The sequence below is a fragment of the Nycticebus coucang genome, chromosome 11, assembly GCF_027406575.1.
Source record: "Nycticebus coucang isolate mNycCou1 chromosome 11, mNycCou1.pri, whole genome shotgun sequence".
Lineage (NCBI taxonomy): Eukaryota > Metazoa > Chordata > Mammalia > Primates > Lorisidae > Nycticebus > Nycticebus coucang.
In genome coordinates, this window is record NC_069790.1 from 52,272,637 (window position 1) to 52,295,513 (window position 22,877).

The 22,877-nt window shown below is 35.2% G+C and overlaps 1 protein-coding gene across 3 annotated transcripts in view; it reads right to left on the bottom strand.

The window, feature by feature from the left end:
* The window catches only part of GLCCI1 (glucocorticoid induced 1), a 126,774-nt gene that overhangs the window by 50,063 nt on the left and 53,834 nt on the right, over positions 1 to 22,877 (bottom strand). For all 3 annotated transcript variants that reach the window (XM_053553636.1, XM_053553635.1, XM_053553634.1), the window contains exon 3: positions 8,675 to 8,761. In XM_053553636.1, coding sequence (XP_053409611.1) covers positions 8,675 to 8,761 — 87 coding nt within the window. The remainder of the gene's footprint in view (positions 1 to 8,674; positions 8,762 to 22,877) is intronic.

A 22,877-nucleotide genomic window follows, 5' to 3' on the forward strand; every position in this document is an offset into this window, starting at 1 on the left:
CACTGCTGGTGGGACTGCAAACTAGTACAACCTTTCTCGAAGGAAGTATGGAGAAACCTCAAAGCACTCAAGCTAGACCTCCCATTTGATCCTGCAATCCCATTACTGGGCATCTACCCAGAAGGAAAGAAATCCTTTTATCATAAGGACACTTGTACTAGACTGTTTATTGCAGCTCAATTTACAATCGCCAAAATGTGGAAACAGCCTAAATGCCCACCAACCCAGGAATGGATTAACAAGCTGTGGTATATGTATGCCATGGAATACTATTCAGCCATTAAAAAAAATGGAGACTTTACATCCTTTGTATTAACCTGGATGGACGTGGGAGACATTATTCTTAGTAAAGCATCACAAGAATGGAGAAGCATGAATCCTATGTACTCAATTTTGATATGAGGACAATTAATGACAATTATGGTTATGGGGGGGAAAACAGAAAGAGGGAAGGAGGGAGGTGGGTGGGGCCTCGGTGTGTGTCACACTTTATGGGGGCAAGACATGATTGTAAGAGGGACTTTACCTAACAATTGCAATCAGTGTAACCTGGCTTATTGTACCCTCAATGAATCCCCAACAATAAAAAAAAAAAAAAAAGAAAGAAATTGCTGGCTGTATACTAAGTTTCTATTTGCGTTTTAAGAAACTGACAAAATGTCTTCCAAGGTGGCTATAGCATTATATGCTCCTATCAGCATTTGAGTGTTCCAGAGCCTCCAAATCCTTGCCAATGCTTGGTATCATGTCTTTCAAATTATCATCATTGTAATGAGGGTACTAGCTATACTATATTATTATGTTTTTAATTTGCATTTCCCTACTGACCTATGATGTTGAGCACTTTTTTGGCATTAATGTGAGGGTAAATTTAGATTATAGTGTTTGCATTTGTTAGGCAGAGTTCCCATTGCAGTATGTCCTGCACCCAAGAGGTGTGCCACGTACCCTTTCATTGTGCCCATTAAGATGCTGAGCACCTTTTCATGTGGTCACCTGCCATGTACATATCTTCTTTGGTCAAATATTTCTATTCAAGTATCTTACCCATTTTTAATTACTTACTTATTTTGAGACAGAGTCTCACTTTGTTACCCTCAGTAGAGTGCTGTGTGTCATAGCTCACAGCAACCTCAAACTCTTGGGCTCAAGTAATTCTCTTGCCTCAGCCTCCCAAGTAGCTGAGACTACAGGTACCTGCCACAATGCCCAGCTATTTTTAGAGGCAGATTCTCACTCTTGCTTAGGGTGGTCTCCAACCTGTGAGCTCAGGCAATCCGCCCACGTTGGCGTCCCAGAGTACTAGGATTACAGGTGTGAGCCATCATGCCTGGCCCCTTACCCACTTTTTAAATGGGTTATTTGCCTTTTTATGGATTTTTAAGAATTATCATTCCAGATATAAAACCTTTATCAAATATATGACTTATTAATATTTTTTCTAGTCTGTGGTTTTGTCTTTTCATTATTAGTGGTGTTTTTTAAAGCTAAATGTTAATTTAAATAAAACTTGATTTATCATTTTTTCTTTTATGGCTCTTGCTTTTGGTGTCATAGTTAAGAATTCCTTGCCTACTTAAATTCTAGAAATTTTAGAATTTATATTAAAGATTATGATTCATTTTGAGTTGATTTTTCTCTCCAGTCAGAGTTCAGATTTAAGAGTTTTTCTTTCATATACATATCCACTTACTCTATTACCAACTGTTGGAAAGACTGTCTTTTTCAACTGAATTGTAGTGTTACATTTGTCAAAAATAAACTCACCATAAAAATAGTTTATACCTGAACTAACAAATTTTATATCCATTTATCTATAAGTCTTCCTTTGTGCCAATACTACACTAACTACATTAATATAGATTTATATGAAATTATGTGATTCCACCGAATATTTTCTTTGCTTTCCAAATTACTCAGGCTACTCTAGGTCCTTTGCATTTCCATACATATTTAGGATTGGCTTGTCAATTTCTACCCAACACCAAACCAAACCAAACCAAAAACCTTGGGATTTTTATAAGGATTGCATTGAATTTATGTATCAGTTTGGGGAGAATTACTGCCTTAAAACAAATACTGATTCTTCCAACCCAAGAACAAGTATACCTTTTCATTTGCTTATTAAATCTGCAATTTTGCCCAGCAATGCTTTGTTTTCTATGTGTAAATCTTATACTGCTCAGTTAAATGTATTTAAGTCTTTTTGATGCAACTGTGAATAATCTGTTTTCTTATTTTTGGACTGTCATAGCTAGTATCTAGACATACAATTGATTTCTGTATATGGATCCTGTGTTCTGCACAGGATCTGCAACCCTGATAAACTTGTTTATTGGTTCTTGTAATACATTTTTGTATATTCCCTAGGAGTTTTTACATATATAGTCATGTTACCTGTGAATAAAGGCAGTTTTACTGCTTCCTTTATAATATGAATGTCTTTTCTTTTTCTTGTCTACCTGCTCTGGCTAAAACCGTCTATGAAATAATAAATAGAAATGGTAATAAGATGATAGCGAATATCCTTGCCTTGCTCCTAATCTTAGCAAAAAAGCATTCTGTCTTTTACCATTGAATATGTTATCTGTAGATCTTTTTTATAAATTACTTTTATCAGATGGAGAAAGTTTCCTTCTATTCCTCTATTCCTAGTTTGCTGAGAGATTTTTTGTTGTTGTTAGCAAAAATGGAAGGTGAACTTTGACAAACGTTTTCGCTGATCCGACTGAGATGTTATGTGGTCTTTGTCCTTTATTCTCTTAATATAATGTATTGCATTAATTGATTTTCTGATAGAACCAACTTGGCATTTCTCAGACAAATCCTACTTAACGGCATATAATCCCTTTTATGTTACTGAATTTTGTTTGCTGATACTATCTTATTAAGAATTTTTACATTTATTTTCAAGAGGTATATTTATCTGTTTTCTTTTCTTGAGATGCATTTGTTTGGCTTTGGAATCAGAGTACACAAAAGCCTCATAAAATGGGAAGTGTTCCCTTCTTTCCTATTTTTTGGGGAAAAAAAAAAAAACAACACTGTGAAGAATTAACATTGTCACACTTTATGGGGGCAAGACATGATCGTAAGAAGGACTTTACCTAACAATTGCAATCAGTGTAACCTGGCTTATTGTACCCTCAATGAATCCCCAACAATAAAAAAAAAAAATTAACATTATTTCTTCCAGAACTGAAAGAATTCACCAAATCTGACCCTAAAATTTGCTTTGTGGAAGATTTTTGATTATTAATTCAATTTCTTTATTTGTTAATGTCTAATTTATATTTGCTATTCGTTTTAAAATCAGTTTTGGTAATTTGTATCTTTCTTGTAATTTCTCTTTAGGGATCTGTCCATTTCATGTCATTTGGCTAATTTGATGGCATAAAGTTGCTCCCAATATTTTTTATACTATTATATTCCTTAAGACTGGTGGAAATTTGATGTTGGTAATTTGTGTTCTTTCTTAGTCAGTTAAATATTTTTTTATTATTATTATTTTTAGAGACAGTCTCACTTTGTCGCCCTAGGTAGAATGCTGTGGCATCACAGCTCACAGCAACCTCCAGCTCTTGGGCTTAGGCCATTCTCTTGCCTCAGCCTCCCAAACAGCTGGGACTACAGGTGCCCACCACAACACCCGGCTCTTTTTTTTTTTTTTTTAATTGCAGTTTGGCGGGGACTGGGTTTGAACCTACCACCCTCAGTATATAGGGCCGGCGCCCTACTCACTGAGCCACAGGTGCCACCCCTTCTTAGTCAGTTAAATAAAGTTTTGTCAATTTTGGTTATCTTTGCAAAGAACCAACTTTCAGTTTAATTGATTTTTCTCTAATATATTTGTTTCCTTAATTTTTGCTATTCTTTATTTATCTCCTTCTTCTGATTGCTTTTTATCTGGTTTGCTTTTCTTTTTCTATTTTCTTAACTAGAATCTTAAGAAATGGATGTGAGACTTTTCCCTTTTTCTGGTATGTAAATTTAAAGGTATAAATTTATCTTGAAGCACTGCTTTAGCTACACATGTAATAATTCATTTAAGTTGTATTTTCATTTTCATTCACTTTAAAATATCTAAAAATTCCCTTGAGTTATTATCAAAGTGTTGTTTAACTGCAAAACATTTGGAGTTCTCCAAGATTTCTTTCTGATATTCTGCAGTCACTGGTTGGAGTTTTCTATATATGCCAGTTAGGTTAAGTTGATTGATAATGTTTTGAATGTTCTATCACCTTGCTCATTTTCTGTCTAGTTGGTTATTCAATCAGGTATTGAGAATGGGATGTCTAAATCTCCAATTACTATCATATAAGTGTCATCTCTCCTTTTACAGTTTTTACTTCATGCATTTTAGAATGGTATTCTTAGACGCATATGCCTTTATGACTGTTGCATCTTCTTTATATACTGATCTTTTATCATTATGTCCCTTTTTCAGTAATACTTGTTTTAAAATCTGTTTTGCCTGATATTAATATAACTATTCTAGATTTTATTGTTACTGTTTTTTATCTTTGCCCACCTTTTAAATTTCAACTTATTTGTGTTAAATCTAAGGTATGTCTCTTAGAGACAGCATATAGTTGAGTATGGCTTTTTTATCCAGTTTGTTAATCTCTTGCCTGTTAAGTAGAAAAATTCAGTCCATGAATTATTAATATAGTTGAATTTACACTGGCCATTTTGCTACTTAATAAGATTGGATTTACACTGGCCATTTTGCTACTCATTTTCTATTTGTGTCATTTTTTTGTTCATCTATTAATCCTTTACTGCTTTCTTCTGTGGTATTTCCAGCATACCATTTTAATCCCTCTGAATTTTTATACTTTTTATATTTCTGGAGTTAAATTCTTAGCAATTACCTTAGCGACTACATCTTAACTTACAATCTACATCAAAATAATACTTAATTCCAGTAAAACAGAAACTAACCTCCAATAAATTCCAATAACATACAAACTATGCTCAAGTCCTTTTCCTCATCCATTATTTGTGCCGTTATTGTCATATGTATATCTCATGTATGTTATAAACCCAACAAAACAGTGTTATAAACTCTTTTATACTTATTCACATATTTACTACTCCTAGCACTCTTTGATTCTTCCTATGGATTCAAATTAACATCTGGTGTCTCCTCCTTTCAGCCCGAATGAAGACTGACTTCAGTATTTCTTACGAGGCAGTCTAACAGAAAGAAGATCTCTCAATTATTTTATTTTATTCGGAAATGCCTTTTTTAAATCTTCATTTGAGAAGGCTAGTTTTGCTGGATATAGAATACCTGATTGAAATTTTATTTTCTCTCAGCCTTTGAATACATCATGGCTTATGGTCCCCATTGTTCCAGACCCAAAGTTAGCTGTTAGAAGTATTATTAGTCCTCTACATGATGAATTATTTTCTTCTTTCTGCGACTCTCAGTGTGTTCTTCTAGTTGGGTTAGCTGAGCTTCATGAAGCTATAGAATCTTTTCCCCACTAAATTTGGAATTTTTTCTACCATTCTACCATTTTTTCTTCCATTTTTTTTTTCCTGCTGTCTTTTCTCTCCTGGAAATACATGTATGCTATTTCACAGGCTTTTGAGGCTCCTTTGACTTTTCTTTAATTTTTCTCTCTCAGTTCTTCAGGGTATATAAATCTCATTGACCTATCTTCAAATTCACTAATTCTTCTGCCATCTCAAATCTTCCCATCTAATGAATTTTAATTCATTTAATTAATTAAAAATAACTTTAATTAAATTTCAATTAATTTCATTTAAAATTTTAGTTTACGATCCTTTTTAACTCTAGAATTTTGTATGCTTCCTTTTTAGAATAACCACCTCTATACAGAAATTCTTTATTCACTAAATCCTTATAGTCCTACACTTCCCTTTAATCCTTCAAATATGGTTTCCCATAGTCTTTTGGTTACATAGTTTGTTTTGTACATTTCAGATCAAAGTTATATGTGTGCTCTTCACTTACAATTTGTGCATTATAGCCATTAGGTGTAAAATAACGCAACCCTTTCTCAGCCTCCCACCTACTTGATTCCTGGTGAGTTTTACTTCTCCATGTGCATGTAAGTGTTGATCAACTAATCCCAATTTATTATTGAGTACGTGTAGTGTGTGCTTTGAATATATTTATAATAGCTGCTTTGATATCTCTGCATGCTAAATATAACATTATAAAGTTTATAGTTTATAATGACTTAAATTTATAGTTTCTAGTGACTTTTTTCCCCCAAGTATGTTTCATTTTTTTGTTTCTTTGTTATTATCTCTAAATTTTTTGAATGCTGGACATTTTACATAATACATTCTAGCAACTCCAGATTCTGATTTTTCCCTCTAAGGCTTATTCTTGATTTGCTTGTTGCTTCTGACAGTCTAAAAGTCTATTTCTATTACATTATGTGACAACTGATGTCTCTACTCCATTATTTTTAGCCCAGCTTTTAAGTAGGTTTCTTAACCTTTTTAAGTAGGTTTCCAGTTTAAAAGACTGATCGGAAATTTTATTCAAACATCTCAAGCCAGTAGAGCTCCTACTCCCTACTGACAGAATTTGTGTGCAGACAGAGGCACATATTCGAAGTCCAGGTCTTTTACAAGTCTCCTCCAGTTTTATTTCCACTAGTCCTTTTAAATTTCCTCTGTACTTATCCTTAGGCTCCACTGGCCAGGAATGTATGAGTGGCTTGGGCCCACTTTGTTCATGGTTGTGTATGTCCATAACCTCCACTTAATGTGGGAGATGTTGGGAACTTATCAAGCCCCCAGGACTGTCTTACCTCTCAAAAGTCTCTATTAAATCCCACTGGTACAGGAGTCTACTAATTGCCCCAAACTGGACTACAATCTCAGACTAGCACAGCCATTGACTGTCTCTATTCATCTGTCACCAAGATCACTATTTTAATCTGTAACACTCTACATCAAGTGATCTCTCTCCAGCCAGGGTATCAAAACTGCTAGCTCACAGGTCTGCCCCGTTCTGACTAAAATGCTACACAACAGAGTTGGGGACAAGACAGAGGAAAAAAAGAAGTAGCATCTGACTACACACTTGTACTATTCTTATCCTAACTTCATTAGTTTTCATAAATAAAGCTTCTCAAATTGTTTGGTTAATTTCAATGACACAGAAACATCTGTTTTGACAGTTTTGTCCAAATTTATGGTTGCTTTTGCGGTAGACAAATCTTCTCACTGCAATCTCAAGCTCCTAGGCTCAAGTGATTCTTCTGCCTCAGTCTCCCAAGTAAATAGGACTGCAGGTGCATACCACCATGCCTGGCTAATTTTTTATTTTTTGTAGAGATGGGGTATCCCTACATTGTCCAGGCTCATCTCAAACTCCTGGCCTTGCGGGATTCTCCTGCTTCCATTTCCCAAAGTGCTGGGATTACAGACATGCACCCCCGCACTTGGCAAGGCATTTCTAATAGTGTACATCATGTATTGCTGTAGTCCAGTTATAATCCAACTATACTAAATCTTGGTGGTAACTCTAAATCTGTATTTTAACTCTGAGATTAAAGTGCAAATTCTCTTTTTCATTATTCATATTCTATGAGTAGATATATAGCTATTTTAAACTAGATATATTAGACTCATCTTCCTTTTTGTTGCTACCAGTAAAAACTGATTTTGTGCATATGTGTATGTTAGACAGAAAAGAGTTTAGGAGTTCTCTACATTCCTAACATAATGAAGCTGCTAAAAATGTAATATAGTAACAGGCAAAATCATACTAATAAACTATACTTATCCAGACAACACAGTATATGAAGAATAATGACAATCCATAGTATGTAAAAATGATGCTAAGAGTTCTGGCAACTACAGTATAGGAAAAATAATTGAGTGAATTGTCAATATTACCATGGAGAAAAAAGTGACTTATTGAATATTCATCGAGAGTATAGAGCCAGAACTAAATGGTATAATTCTGAATTCAATATATAAAAACATATTTAACAACTTAAGCTAAAACCATAAACTGGTTCTCTTGTAATGTAATGACTTCCTCTCACTAAGAATAATCGTAACAGTTCAGATAACCATCTTTCTAAGGTACATTAATACAGGAAAGGGACTAAATGACCTTTGAACCCTAAGTTTCTATAATTTTATAAAAAAAATAGATCAGAATTTAGATGGAGGAAAGATAAAACTATTAGCAAAATTAATCCAAAATATATATTCAAGTTATCTATAATAAATAAGAGAATAGATCATGGGAACTATTTCTATAAGTAATGGGTCCTACCATACTATTGGCTCCCAAAAAGGCAACAATGTGCCAAATAAAAAAGCTATTAGAAATAGAAAACACCATCCTACCATAGTACAAAGCTATTGCATTTCGTTCTGATTGCTATAACTAAAAACAAACAAGCTGAGGGGGGAACAAAATATAACTAAAATGAACAAAATATAGACATCAGTACATAAAAATCAGACACCATTGTGGAAAAGCTAAAGCTGATTACGTACACAAAAAATATTTATAACACATGCAGGACAGAAATAAGATAAACTCGAATTTGTTCACCGAGATGTAGAATGCAACCCTTAAACTCTGAAAGAGGTAAGGTTAGGACAAATTTTTAAAGTATCATTATACTCAGGTAATAGTTATAGACTGAAAAGAGAAATCACTTACCTCTTTTAATTGATCAGCACTCCCCCATGATGCAGAACGCTGATGTGACTTTTTTTCTGCTCCCTCTTCTGCCCAACAGGTAGGTGTCTTAAGGGGGGGGGAGAAGGAAAGAAAAAAATAAGGAATTTTGTCTCTACTCCCTAATCTCAAGCAACTAAAACATATTTCAAATTCTTAGCACATACCATTTAGGGAGGTATACTAAAATCCTTTAAACACTATGATTTTCATAGCCCCATGAAATGTTTAAAACTGTATCATATTCTGAATTAGACATGATCAACCAAAGATGTCTCTGAGTCATTATTTAGTAGCCGTATTAAAAATTAAACAATACTAAAATACCACTCAATAAATAATACTCTTGTATAACGTAAATTAGGGCAGATAAAAATCATTCTTTAAAGACAAAGGGTAATAACTATCACAATAAGTATACATAGATTTAAAAATTGTTTTTCTTACTTACTGAAAAAACTATCATTTATGTTAAGACCATACTTGTGCCTTGACATAATATGGTATATAAAGTTATTTTTTCTATTTTTTTGGTCCACTTTTTTATTAATTTATCTTTATTGTTAAATCATAGCTGTGTACATTAGTGCAATCAAGGGGTACAATGTGCTGGTTTCATATTCAGTCTGAAATATTCTCATCAAACCGTTCAACGTAGCCTTCATGGCATTTTCTTAGTTACTGTATGTAGGCATTTGTATTCTGCATTTAGTAAGTTTCACCTGTACCCATTCTAAGATGCACCACAGGTGTGGCCCCATCCATTACCCTCCCTCCACCACTCCACCATAACCTCTCCCCTCCCTTCCCCTTCCTTGGCCCTTTCCCCATAGTCTTGTGCTATAGTTGGGTTATAGCCTTCATGTGAAAGCTATAATTTAGCTTCATAGTAGAGCTGAGTACATCGGATACTTTTTCTTCCATTCCTGAGATACTCTGCTAAGAAGAATATGTTCCAGCTCCATTCATGTAAACATGAAAGAAGTAAAGTCTCCATCTTTCTTTAAGGCTGTATAATATTCCATGGTATACATGTACCACAATTTGCTAGTCCATTTGTGGGCCGATGGGCACTTGGGCTTCTTCCATGACTTAGCAATTATGAATTGGGCTGCAATAAACATTCTGGTACAGATGTCTTTGTTAAATTGTGATTTTTGGTCTTCTGGGTATAAACCTAGTAAAGGAATTATAGGATCGAATGGCAGGTCTATTTTTAGGTCTCTAAGTATTCTCCAAACATCCTTCCAGAAGGAACATATTAGTGGGCATTCCCACCAGCAGTGTAGAAGTGTGCCCTTTTCTCCACATCCACGCCAACATCTCTGGTTTTGGGATTTTGTTATGTGGGCTACTCTTACTAGGGTTAGGTGATATCTCAAAGTAGTTTTGATTTGCATTTCTCTGATGATTAAGGATGATGAGCTTTTTCTCATGTGTTTGTAGATCATGCGTCTGTCTTCTTTAGAAGAAGAAGACTGTTTCTCTTCAAGTCCCTTGCCCACCCTGAGATGGGGTCACGTGTTCTTTTCTTGCTAATACGTTTGAGTTCTCTGTGGATTCTGGTTATTAGACCTTTATCGAAGGTATACCTGCAGATATTTTCTCCCATTCTGAGGGCTGTCTGCTTGCTTTACTATGTTCTTGGCTGTGCAGAAGCTTTTTAGTTGGATCAGGTCTCAGAAGTGTATTTTTGATACTGCTTCAACTGCCTGGGGAGTCCTCACAAAATATTCACCCAGGCCGATTCCTTTAAGAGTTTTCCCTGCACTTTCTTCAATAGTTTTTATAGTTTCATGTCTTAAGTTTAAATCTTTTATCCAGTGAGAGTCTGTCTTAGTTAATGGTGAAAGGTGTGGGTCCAGTTTCAATCTTCTACAGGTTGCCAGCCAGTTTACCCAGCACCATTTGTTAAATAGGGAATCCTTTTCCCACTGAATGTTTTTAATTGGCTTGTCAAAGATCAAATAATGGTAAGTAGCTGGATTCATCTCTTGGTTCTCCATTCTGTTCCAGACATCTACTTCTGTTTTTGTGCCAGTACTGTGCTGTTTTGATCACTATGGATTTGTAGTACAGTCTCAGGTCTGATAGCATGATTCCTCCTGCTTTGTTTTTATTGCCGATTAATGTTTTGGCTATTCGAGGTTTTTTCTGATTCCATATAAAACAAAGTATTATTTTTTCAAGATCTTTAAAATACGACAATGGAGCTTTAATAGGAATTGCATTAAAATTATGTATTGCTTTGGGTACCTATTTTAACAACATTTTAACAATGTTGATTCTTCTCAGCCATGAGCATGGTATGTTTTTCCATTTGTTAACACCTTCAGCTATTTCTTTTCTTAAAGTTTCATAGTTCTCTTTGTAGAGATCTTTCACGTCCTCTGTTAGGATGTGAAAGATCTTTTTGTAGCCTGAGACATTGCTATATTCCTTGATCACTTCTAAAAGTTTTGTAGTAGAATCCCTAGTGTTTTCCAGATATACGATCATATCATCTGCGAAGAGTGAAAGTTTGATCTCTGCTGACCCTATGTGGATACCCTTGATCGCCTTTTCTTCCCTAATTGCAATAGCTAAAACTTCCATTACAATGTTAAGGAGCAATGGAGACAATGGGCAACCTTGCCTGGTTCCTGATCTAGGTGGAAATGATTTCAATTTAACTCCATTCAATACGGTATTGGCTGTGGGTTTGCTGTAGATGGCCTCTATCAGTTTAAGAAATGTCCCTTCTATACCAATTTTCTTAAGTGTTCTGATCATGAAGGGATGCTGGATATTATCAAAAGCTTTTTCTGCATCAATTGAAAGAATCATATGGTCCTTATTTTTTAGTTTGTTTATGTGCTGAATTACATTTATAGATTTATGTATATTGAACCAGCCTTGAGACCCTGGGATAAATCCCACTTGGTCATGGTGTATAATTTTTTTGATGTGTTACTGGATTGTTTGTTAGGATCTTATTGAGTATTTTTGCATCAATATTCATTAGTGATATTGGTCTATAATTTTCTTTTCTTATTGGGTCTTTCCCTGGTTTGGGGATCAAGGTGATGTTTGCTTCGTAGAATGTATTGGGTAATATTCTTTTCTATTTTTTTTTTTTTTTTGAGGCAGAGTCTCACTTTGTTGCCCTTGGTAGTAAGCTGTGGTGTCACAGCTCACAGCAACCTCAAACTCTTGGGCTCAAACAATTCCCTTGCCTCACTCTCCAGATTAGCTGGGACTATAGGTGCCCGCCACAACACCCAACTATTTTTTAGAGATGTAGTCTTACTCTTGCTCAGGCTGGTTTGGAACTGGTGAGCTCAAGCAATCCACCAGCCTCAGCCTCCCAGAGTACTGGGATTACATGCATTGAGCCACAGCACCCAACAGTATACAAGCTCTTATGAATAAATCATCAGTCCTAGTTTATACAGTTCAAAATGCCATGGACAGCTGTTTGTTTTTTTGAGACAGAGTCTATGTTGCCCTCGGTAGAGTGCTGTGGCATCACAGTTCACAGCAACCTCAAACTCTTCGACTTAAACAATTCTCTTGCCTCAGTCTCCTGAGTAGCTGGGATTATAGGCACCCACCACAACACCGGGCTATCTTTTGGTTAGAGTTGTCATTATGTGGCAACATAATGTGTGTCATCGTGTCATTATATGGCCGAGGCTGGGTTCAAACTCGCCAGCTCAGGTGTATGTGGCTGCCGCCCTAGCCGCTGAGCTACAGGCACTGAGCCTGTGGCCAGCTTTTAAAATAGTTACCATCTGGGCGGCACCTGTGGCTCAGTGAGCAGGGCACCGGCCCCATATGCCGAGGGTGGCAGGTTCAAACCCAGCCCCGGCCAAAACTGCAACAACAACAAAAAAATAGCCGGGTATTGTGGTGGGCGCCTGTAGTCCCAGCTACTCAGGAGGCTGAGGCAAGAGAATCACCTAAGCCCAGGAGTTGGAGGTTGCTGTGAGCTGTGTGATGCCACGGCACTCTACTGAGGGCAATAAAGTGAAACTCTGTCTCTACAAAAAAATAAATAAATAAATAAAATAAAATAAAATAGTTACCATCTCTTAAAAGCACCGTGTTATAAACTACTATGAAAATAATTTAGCTCTCTCCAAGTACTCATTTTTAATAATCAATTTATTCCAAATTGTTCGATTATGATAGTTTATTTTGTCAAACTTATTTTGAGAACTTGTAAACCTAATGCGTTTATGTTTCCACCAAATGAGGATTGATTACTTTTTCCAAAAATCAAATGATCAATCATTATAATCATTATAACTCAAAAATATGTTCACAGAAAATGAGCCAAATTTTTGGCACATTCCACAATTACTTAAAAATAACATTTATAACATTATTTTCATTTTGTACAGATCTTTTTAAAGGAAATTTACATATAATGTGTTTGCAACTTATAAAAGCCATAAAAATTTTGCAACTGTTTAAATATTGCCAATAGCAGGTGGAACTAAAACTGAGGTTTCTTATCTCAGAGTGCCTTCTTTCTTACCATTCTTTAAAAGTGAATGTGAAAACTGACTCAATTATTTTTAAATGCAGTGTTAGTCATACAACAAAAGGTAAACTATAAAAGAATTTTTATGCTCATGAAATCAAGCTAGTAGTATGTATATAGTCATATAACACATGATGACAATTTGATCAGCAATGGACTGCACATATGACAGTAGTCCTATAAGATTATAATGAAGCTGAAAATTTCCTAACAATTAGTGATGTCTTGATCCGACACTATGTATGCCTGCCTAAGCCAATATGTTCGTAAACATTGTTTGAAAAGTAAAAAAATTAAAAAGCTTATAGAAAAAATGAAAATATTTCTGTATAGCTATACAGTATATCTGTGTTTTAAGCTAAGTATTACAAAATAGTCAAATAGTTAACATTTTATAGTTTATATATTTTAAAAGTTACACTAATCTAAGGTTAATTATTGAAGAGAAATTTTTTTATAAATTTTAGTATACCCTAAGTATCCCAGTGTTTATAAAGTCTACAATAGTGTACATTAATGGCTGAGGCCTTCACATTCACTCACCACTCATTTACTGACTCGTCTAGAACACTTTCCAGTCCTACAGCTCCATTCATGGTTAAGTGCACTAGATAAATGTACTATTTTTAATCTTTTTTTACTGTATGTATCCTGTTTTGATATGTTTAGATACATAAATACCTACCATTGTGTTAGAATTGCTTATAGTATTCAGTACAGTAACATGCTATAAAGGTTTGTAGCCTAGGAGCAACAAACAGCTAGGTTTGTGTAAGTATACCCTATGATGTTCGTACAACAATGAAACTTCATAACTATGCATTTCTCAGAATGTATCCTCATCATTAAGTGACACAAGACCATAGTTCTTAAAGTCTCTGGAAGAATTCTATCAATCACACAGCCATAGAGTTACATGTATATAAATGATTTAAGTATATTCATCACAGTCTCCAAAAATACTCCCCAAGGAGTAATTTAATTTTAAGGAATAAACAGTATGAAAAAATGTTCTGGTCTACAAATACATTCTATAGACAGCACTGTTGAATATGATAGCTACCAGGCACATGTGGCTATTTAGATTTAAGTTAGTGAAATTAAAAACAAAAAACTAAAAATGCAATTCCTTGGTCACACTAGCACAATGTAAATGCTGAACAACTACCTGTAATTATTGGTTATTTGCTGACATACAGGGCAACACAGAGATAGAACATTTCTATCACTGAAGAAGTTCTCTTGGAGAACAGTGTTCTATGTATTTGATCACTGATTTTTTTTTTAATTTTTATTTTTTTTGTAGAGTCAGAGTCTCACTCACCCTTGGTAGAGTGCCATGGTGTCACAGCTCACAGCAACCTCCAACTTCTGGGCTTAGGCGATTCTCTTGCCTCAGCCTCTCAAGTAGCTGGGACTACAGGTGCCCACCACAATGCCCAGCTATTTTTTTGTTGCAGTTCGGCCAGGGCCGGGTTTGAACCCACTACCCTCAGTAGGCTGGCGCCCTACTCACAGAGCCATAGGCACTGTCCTTATCACTGATTTTTTTTTTTTTTTTGTAGAGACAGAGTCTCATTGTACCACCCTCGGTAGAGTGCCGTGGCGTCACACGGCTCACAGCAACCTCCAGCTCTTGGGCTTACGTGATTCTCTTGCCTCAGCCTCCCGAGCAGCTGGGACTACAGGCGCCCGCCACAACGCCCGGCCGGGGCTGGGTTTGAACCCGCCACCCTCGGCATATGGGGCCGGCGCCCTACTCACTGAGCCACAGGCCAAAACAAAACCAAAGGATGGCTACTTTGTTTTTTAAATCTATTCAAAGCTGATGCTTAAGAAATCATACAAAGTGAACTAATTTCCACTCAACGTGTTGAAATCAAATTTGCATTTGATGAATGCTTTACCATTTGAATTAGAAAAATAACACAGAGTAGCAAAAGTACGTCCCTTTGATTTCAGCAACTAGCCTGTTACTCTGTCCACTAATCTAGGCTAGAATTTTAAAACCAGGACTACTGAGAACATTGCCCCTGGATGTTTGTAAGAATGTCTGACAAAAGGGTTCCATGGTCAAATAAATTTGGGAAAATGTGTGTATTATACCTCTTCTACCATATACAATGCAATTAGCATTTCAAAAACTCAAACACACATTAAAAAGGCAGCTTAACTTTTCCTTATGTGATTCAAGAACACATATTTTACCAGTAGACTTGTTAAAATGCTGCAAAACACTACTCTTGACAGCTTAGAAAGAAATACAGTCCTCAATAATTTATATTGCGGGCAGCGCCTGTGGCTCAAGGAGTAGGGCACTGGCCCCAGATACCAGAGGTGGTGGGTTCAAACCGGGCCCCAGCCAAAAACAGCAAAAAAAAAATTTATATTACATATAATATTAATAGCTTACTCTTTATATACTATACTTGAGGGGATTTTTCTTTTCTAACTGCTTCTACTTGAGATGACCAGAGAAACGTATACCTGAGCAATACAGAACTAAAGGCTGACTATGACGACTCTATGACAGTCTCTATGACGACTGACTCTTGGTTTGCTTTAAAAAACCACCCCTGTGTGAAAAGGATACCTACAGGTAGAAAGAGTATTTTTATTCCCCAGAATTCTTCAAACTCAAGACCATCAAACTTGCTCTCTAGATCCATCTTTCCAGCTCTAACTTGAATGAGTACCATTTCTATGAGTAAAATAGAGAGACGGCAATCTTACCCCACAGGACTTAAAAAGTTCCAAAACAAATACTTCAAAATTATTTTTGGCTAGGTCAACTAAGAAGCTTAAAACACTGGACGCTTTTGTTAACTATATTCACACACAAGGAAGAACAAACATGCATTTCAGCTTTATTAATTTCAAAACATTTCAAATTGACTCCTAGCAAGAAAAAAATATCTTTTTCAACATGCAAACTCTAAAACTATTTCCCCCAAACCCCAAAACAAAAAAATTTAGTCACATCATGAAATTCTTTACTCTTATTTAAAACTTTAATCTATTTTTATATGGTCATACTTGGCACTGAAAAATCTAATTAAATTCAAGTGCGGGGGAGAGGGTTGGTGTACTCTCACCTGACTGGCACAAAGCAGGGTAATAGGGCATACCTCCTAGGTGAAGGGCTCAACTACCTAACAAACGCAACCAACGTAACCTAACCATTTGTACCCTCATATTAATATGAAATTTAAAAAAAATGCAAGTTCTCATGCCCAACCCCAGACTTTAGATCTGAGCTGTTAGATAAGGCCCCGTAATTATTTTTTTATTGTTAAAACACACTCTCCAGATGATTATGATGAAAGTCAGAAAACCAGGACTACAAAAAATTAGATTCTGCAATATCATGTTGACTATATATCCACTCATTTTTCTTTCTTGTTTTCAACATACGATTATTTAAAAACCTCTCTTATCAGAGAGAAAATCAGCAATACAGGTAACACTTGATACAGCCAAAAGTATTTTCATACCATTCTAAGAATACTCATTAAAGTGATAAAAACTAGTAGTGCTCAGATGATGGCATTAGTATCACCAATGGGACACCTAGATAATGTGGTAGGTAGTAGTTTTTATAAGGATATAAATAGGCTCTGCTCACTTGAATCTAGAAAATTGAAATACCATTTCCTATTTAAATAAGATGGCATAGGAAACACACAACAGCTACTTCTGAATTAATCCACCTACCACGAAATGTTTACTGAATTTCAGAGCCCTCTCTAGCTCTGGGTTTGTCTCATTTTTATGCCATTTCCTAGCAGTCTAGACTTAATGCTCATAATTGCACAATAAATTATTAATACTATTAATAAATTTTTCTATCCATGTAATTCAATATTATATTTAAACCTGATGACAGTAAAATATTATGGATTCTAATACAGAGGCAACATTTATCATTGCCTATTATGTTTTAGATACTGTGCTAGAAGCTTAATGTAGATTATTTGATGTAATCTTCATTACAATGAGCAATATTTTAATAAGTTATCCCCAAAAAACTATAAGAATTTTAACATCAAGAAAAACTTTATACTTGGTCTACACTGTTTCCTAAGAGTATGATATCTCCTATATCAGCCATTCATTTATACAAAACATCCTAATGCCTTGAAGGGCATACTACCTTCTCATATTATACCTTAAACTACGACCTAATTCTTTTCACTTGATTTATACTTTTCCTAACAGTATGATATCTCCTATATCCATCATTCATTTATACAAAATACCCTAATGCCCTGAAAGGCATGCTGCTTTCTCATACTATACCTTAAACTATGACTTAATTCTCGACTATGATCTTAATTCTATGATATTTATTCTTAAAGTGTAATCCCCCTCATATACAAATATCTTCCTCTATAAATGATGTTTATTTTTATCACAGGATTTTTGATAAAAATTGAGAGGTTATAAAAAAATAAATTAATAAAAATAAATAAGAAATTTGACAGGTTATAGGATTGAGAACAAATACATCAGATAACAAAGGTCAGAGAACCAGAATAAGAAGGTTATTCCAAATAAATATGACGTATTTCACAATTTTACTTTGAGCTAGACTGGGGACAAAGGTATGGGGACATGATGAGGGAAAACATGTTAATTTTATTACCAGTTAAATGTTTCTAATAAAGGGAGAAAACTGAGTATCTGGGTAACAGGAATATGGGGAATATTTGCTACATACCTTTTACTTCTGAACCAAATGAACACAATACCTATTAAAAATTAATAAGCAGAATTTTGACCCTCTGGTAATTTCAGAGATAGCGTTTAAAACTGATAAAGATGAAACGTTTTAGTCGCAGCTTGAAATTTTTCACCAGTACAGCTGAGAATACCCTTTAGCAACCAAAAATATTCCCTAAATCAGAGAAACAACTATTTTGGTATGAACTGTTCAACTATAGGATTCTATAATACTGTTTCATTATTAGATGATGGCTAAAAGAAAAAGGATAGGTGATTTGTAGAGAAATGAATCTTTAGGCATTTACAGCTGCCAGCTAGGGACAAGCTCCATTAAAAAAAAAAAAAATTTAGGTCACTGAAATGCAAACTAAGAGGCCAAAGTAGTCAAATCGTCAGACTTGCTTCCATTTCACGAAGAAGTGCCCCCACCTTTGAAAATGTTTCAGCAACTGTTACTTCTTAAAACAAATTTCAACAGCAAACTCTCCAACAAGGACACAGGAAACCCAAAAAGCTATATCAAGTGTGACTTTTGGTTATGGTAAAACTGAAAGTTCTTTTTCTGTATCTATTATATGAGGTCCATCATCTATTCCTTGCAACCAATTTCCTTTCAGGAATTGAGAGAAAGGCTAGGAATTTTAAATATAATTTTAATAGTAAGGAACACATATGTATTTTTAGTTGACTTTATTAAAGGTTGGCTAAAGCGAAATGTTAAGTATTTATTTCAGATATGTTTCTTAAAGTAAAAACAAATAACTTTCAGGGAAAGATGCTGGCATAGAGGGAGGATCATAAAACTCTCTACACTGAAGCACAATAAGATTGAGAAAAATATATTGAAATGCTATATTTTTCATGTACTTTTGGCATATCCAACATTTCATAGTTATAAACTTTGAAAATTAATTTAAAACAATAAAATATCAAAGAAAAATACCACCTGGAGAAAGGGAAGCGAAACTATGAACAATTTCATTTAGAATCTAATCATCCCATCTCTCACCCTGCAAAGAATACGAGTTTTGAAATGTCTCTCTGATACTAACCAAGAGACCAAGAGCCATGGAAGTAATTGGGAAGATTTTCTAAAGAGCTGCAATCTAAAAAGTAAGTTTCACAGGTAAAATTCTTTCAGTCCCAAGTGGCAGATAATTCAAATGGTATCTATATTATGCTAGAATACAGAGAAAGGAAATCTTGCAAAACCTTTTTATGAAACAAGTATGACACTAACCTAAGGATTTTTTCATGAAAAAGAATAAATTTCTTTTCATGAAAAAGAATATTAAACAAGTGTCATAAATGTTAACAAAACACTTCACTTGCTATAGTATATCAAAAAAATAACTCCACGAACTAATAGCATTTATTCCAGGAATATAATCATGGACCAAAATTCACCATATCTAAATTAAGTCAAAAATAACATATTCACTGGTGAAATGGCATTTTCCAAGTAAAGAATCATTCCTGATTAAAACAAGAAAAACCATTAGTAAAATAAACATACTTAATGGAAAAAAGGCACACAAGCCTCATAGCAAAAGTCAGTATGCCATGTCAAGTGAGTAAAGTAGACAAACACATTACTAAGTAGAGTCAGGAATAAGGCCAACACATTTGCCATCATACACATAAGTTTATGTGGTCTTGGGAATGTTAACAAAAGCAATTCCAAGGGAGGCCACATAACAAGAGGTAAGGAATGGAAAAGAACTAGAATTACTACTTTTATGAACATATACATAAAAAAAAAACAGAATTACCTAAACAATTACTAGGAGTAAGAAAATTAAAATTGAAAGTCGTGTAGAAAGTGAATTAAAGTAATTAAAAGTAATTAAAGTAATTAAAATTTCTAATCACGACAGCAACCAAAAAACATAAAGCACACATATAGTAGAAGCTCTGCAAGTTGAGCACCCACGGGACTATTAACAAACGTGTCAACGTATGGAGGTGATATGAGAAACTAGGTTGTACCAATATGCATATGTGGTATGTCCAGTCTATGAAAATTAGGTCAACTTAAGGAGGTGATCAATGTAGGGAGGTGGTCAGCATGGTTCTAGTACATGTAAATATAACAAAAAATGTGCTGATCCTGTAACAAAATGTTCTGAAGGACAAAAACAAGAATCAAATAAAAAGACAAACTCCTTTCTTAGACAAGATTCAATATGGTAAACCTGACAATTCCACGTGAATATTTAATTGTAATATAAAATATTCTAAGAAGAATTTGACAAAAATGATTCTAAAGTTGACCAACAAAAATAAATATTCAAGACTAGCCACACAAGCCATGAAAATGAATTACCAAGCAATACAAATTAAAATCCTTTGGTGTAACACAAACACAAAAAGAGATTAATGGCAAACAACATTGGGAATGTAGAAAGAGACCCAAATAAGAATAGGGACTTCTTATACAACAAGGATGACATCTCAAATCAGTAGGGAAAAAATAAACTATTCATCAACTGTTAGTTACTGAAAACACAAATAAATTAAACTGGAACCTGTCTTCTCCTTTTCATCAAAATAAACTGCAGAAATATCAAAAGGATAAATATAAAAAATTAAACATAAAAGTACTAGGAGGATTTTAAATAATCTAACTTTGAATGGGGAAAATCTTTCCCACTTATAATATAATTCACAAAGCCACAAAGTAGACCAGTGGAATAATAGCCCAGAAATAAACTCTCACATACATGGTGAAATGGAGTTAGATGAGGGTGTAAATGCTCTTTAAATGGGGAAAGGATTGGCTTTTCAACAAATGGTACTAGGAGAACTGGATTTTTACATTCCACGGAAGGCAATTAGGCAGTTACCTTATACTGCACATAAAATTTAAATGGATCAAAGGCCTAAATTTAAAATTCTTAGAAGAAAACAGGCAAAACCTCCTGACAATGGATTCTCTAACAAATTCTTGAATATGTAACCAAAAGCACAGACAAAAAATGAAAAAATAAACTGAACTTTATCAAAATTAAAAACTACTATACTATCAAAAGAAGGAAAAGGTAAATCGCAGAATGGGAGGAAGTATTTGCAAAAACACACATAAAAGATTAATATTCACAATGTACAAAGAACTCCTGAAACTCAACCACAGGAAAAAACCCAAAAAGCAAAAAAAAAAAAAAAAAAACCACCCAATTCAAAAATGGACAAAGAACTTTAATAGACATTTCTCCAAAGAAGATTTGCAAGTGGCCAAAAAACATATGAGGAGATGCTCAACATCACTAATCGTTCAGGAAACAAAAAAATCCAAACCTTATTAAGATATTACTTCACACCCTTTAGGGTGACTGAAACAAAACAGAACATCAACTATCGGCAAAGGTGTAGAAAAACTTGGAACCACTATGCATTGCTAGTAGGAATGTGGAATGGTACAACCATTGTGGAAAACAGTATAGCAGTTCCTCAAAAATTTGAACACAGAATTACCATAGGTAATTCCATTTTAGGACATATACCCCCAAAGAACTGAAGGCAGGGACTTGAAAAGATATTTCTACATGAATCTTGGTAGCAGTATTCACATTACCAAAAGGTAGAAACAACCTAAATGTCCCTCTATAGACAAATAAAGAAAATATAGTATGTACATATAATGGCATATTATTCAGCCTTAAAAAGGAAGGACATTTTGACACATGCTACAATGTAAATAGACCTTGAAAACATTACACTAACCACAATAAGTCAGAAACAAAAGGACAAATATTGCATGATTCTTTTTATATGAGGTTCTTAAAATAGTTAAATTCATAAAGACAAAGTCTTTATGGGATTACCAGGGGCTGGAGGGAGAGAGGAAGGAAAAGCTAGTATTTGACTAAAGAATAATGAGTTTTAGTAGGAGAAGAAGAAAAAATATGGTTCGACATGGATGGTAGTAATGGTTGTACAAAAGTGTGAATGTACATAATGCCAGAAACTGTACAGTTAAAAATGGGTTAAAATGGGAGGCGGAGCAAGATGGCAGCCGAGTAACAGCTTCCTTGCATCTGGGCACCATGAGTCTGGGGAGATAGGACTCCAGGCATCTCTGGCTGGTGGGATCTGCCTATCATCACCCCTGCGAGGATACAGGGAGTCAGCGAAAGACTTCTGGACCCCAAGAGGAGGACTAAAACAGTGGAAAACCGGCAAGTGGTCGGGTGTGTACAATCCGTCTAAACCCGCCTGCAACTGTAAGTTCAGTAGCAGGGAGACTGCAAACCAGAAAGGCCTTACCTGTGAACTGTTTTGGTGTCTTTGGACTTGGCACTCAGCTGAACTGCTTTGGGGAGAGCCTGAGCGGGAGTGCGGAGAACTTTGGCCTTTGTCTAGGGCCCCAGTCTGAGCCGCTGAGCCAGACGGAGCTAATAGTGTTTGGCTCTGGGTCACAGGCAGACATTGTGAGCGATCTGCCCCTGCAAGCCCCGCCCTCAGGGTCGCAGAGCTAGAATTGGGTGGGAGCTGGTAACCCAGTGACCAAGTAGACTAAGGGTGGGGTCTGAGCCACCTTGCAGCCCTAACCCTCGGGGGCAGAGGGAGACCAGTTTTGGCACAATGAGTAAGTGGATAGCCACTTCAGCAGTGATTCCAGCGACAAGCACTTTCCTGGGAAAACGTCTGCTCAGCAAGTGAACAAGTTCAAAGTGCCTTTTAAGTGGGCTGAAGAGAGATTTAGGGTTGTCTACCTGCTGGGGTTTGAGAAATTAGCAGCCTCCAGACATATCAGAACTGTGAATAACATCTCATACCCCAGAAGACCACGTATTGCCCAGACAATATTCAATAACATATACATACTGCATTGTTTTTGGTTGTGTTTTTTTTTTTTTTCTTTTTTGTTTTGGTTGTTTTTTTCTTTATTTTGATGTTGTTGATGTTGTTTTGTTTTTTAAGTTCAACCTT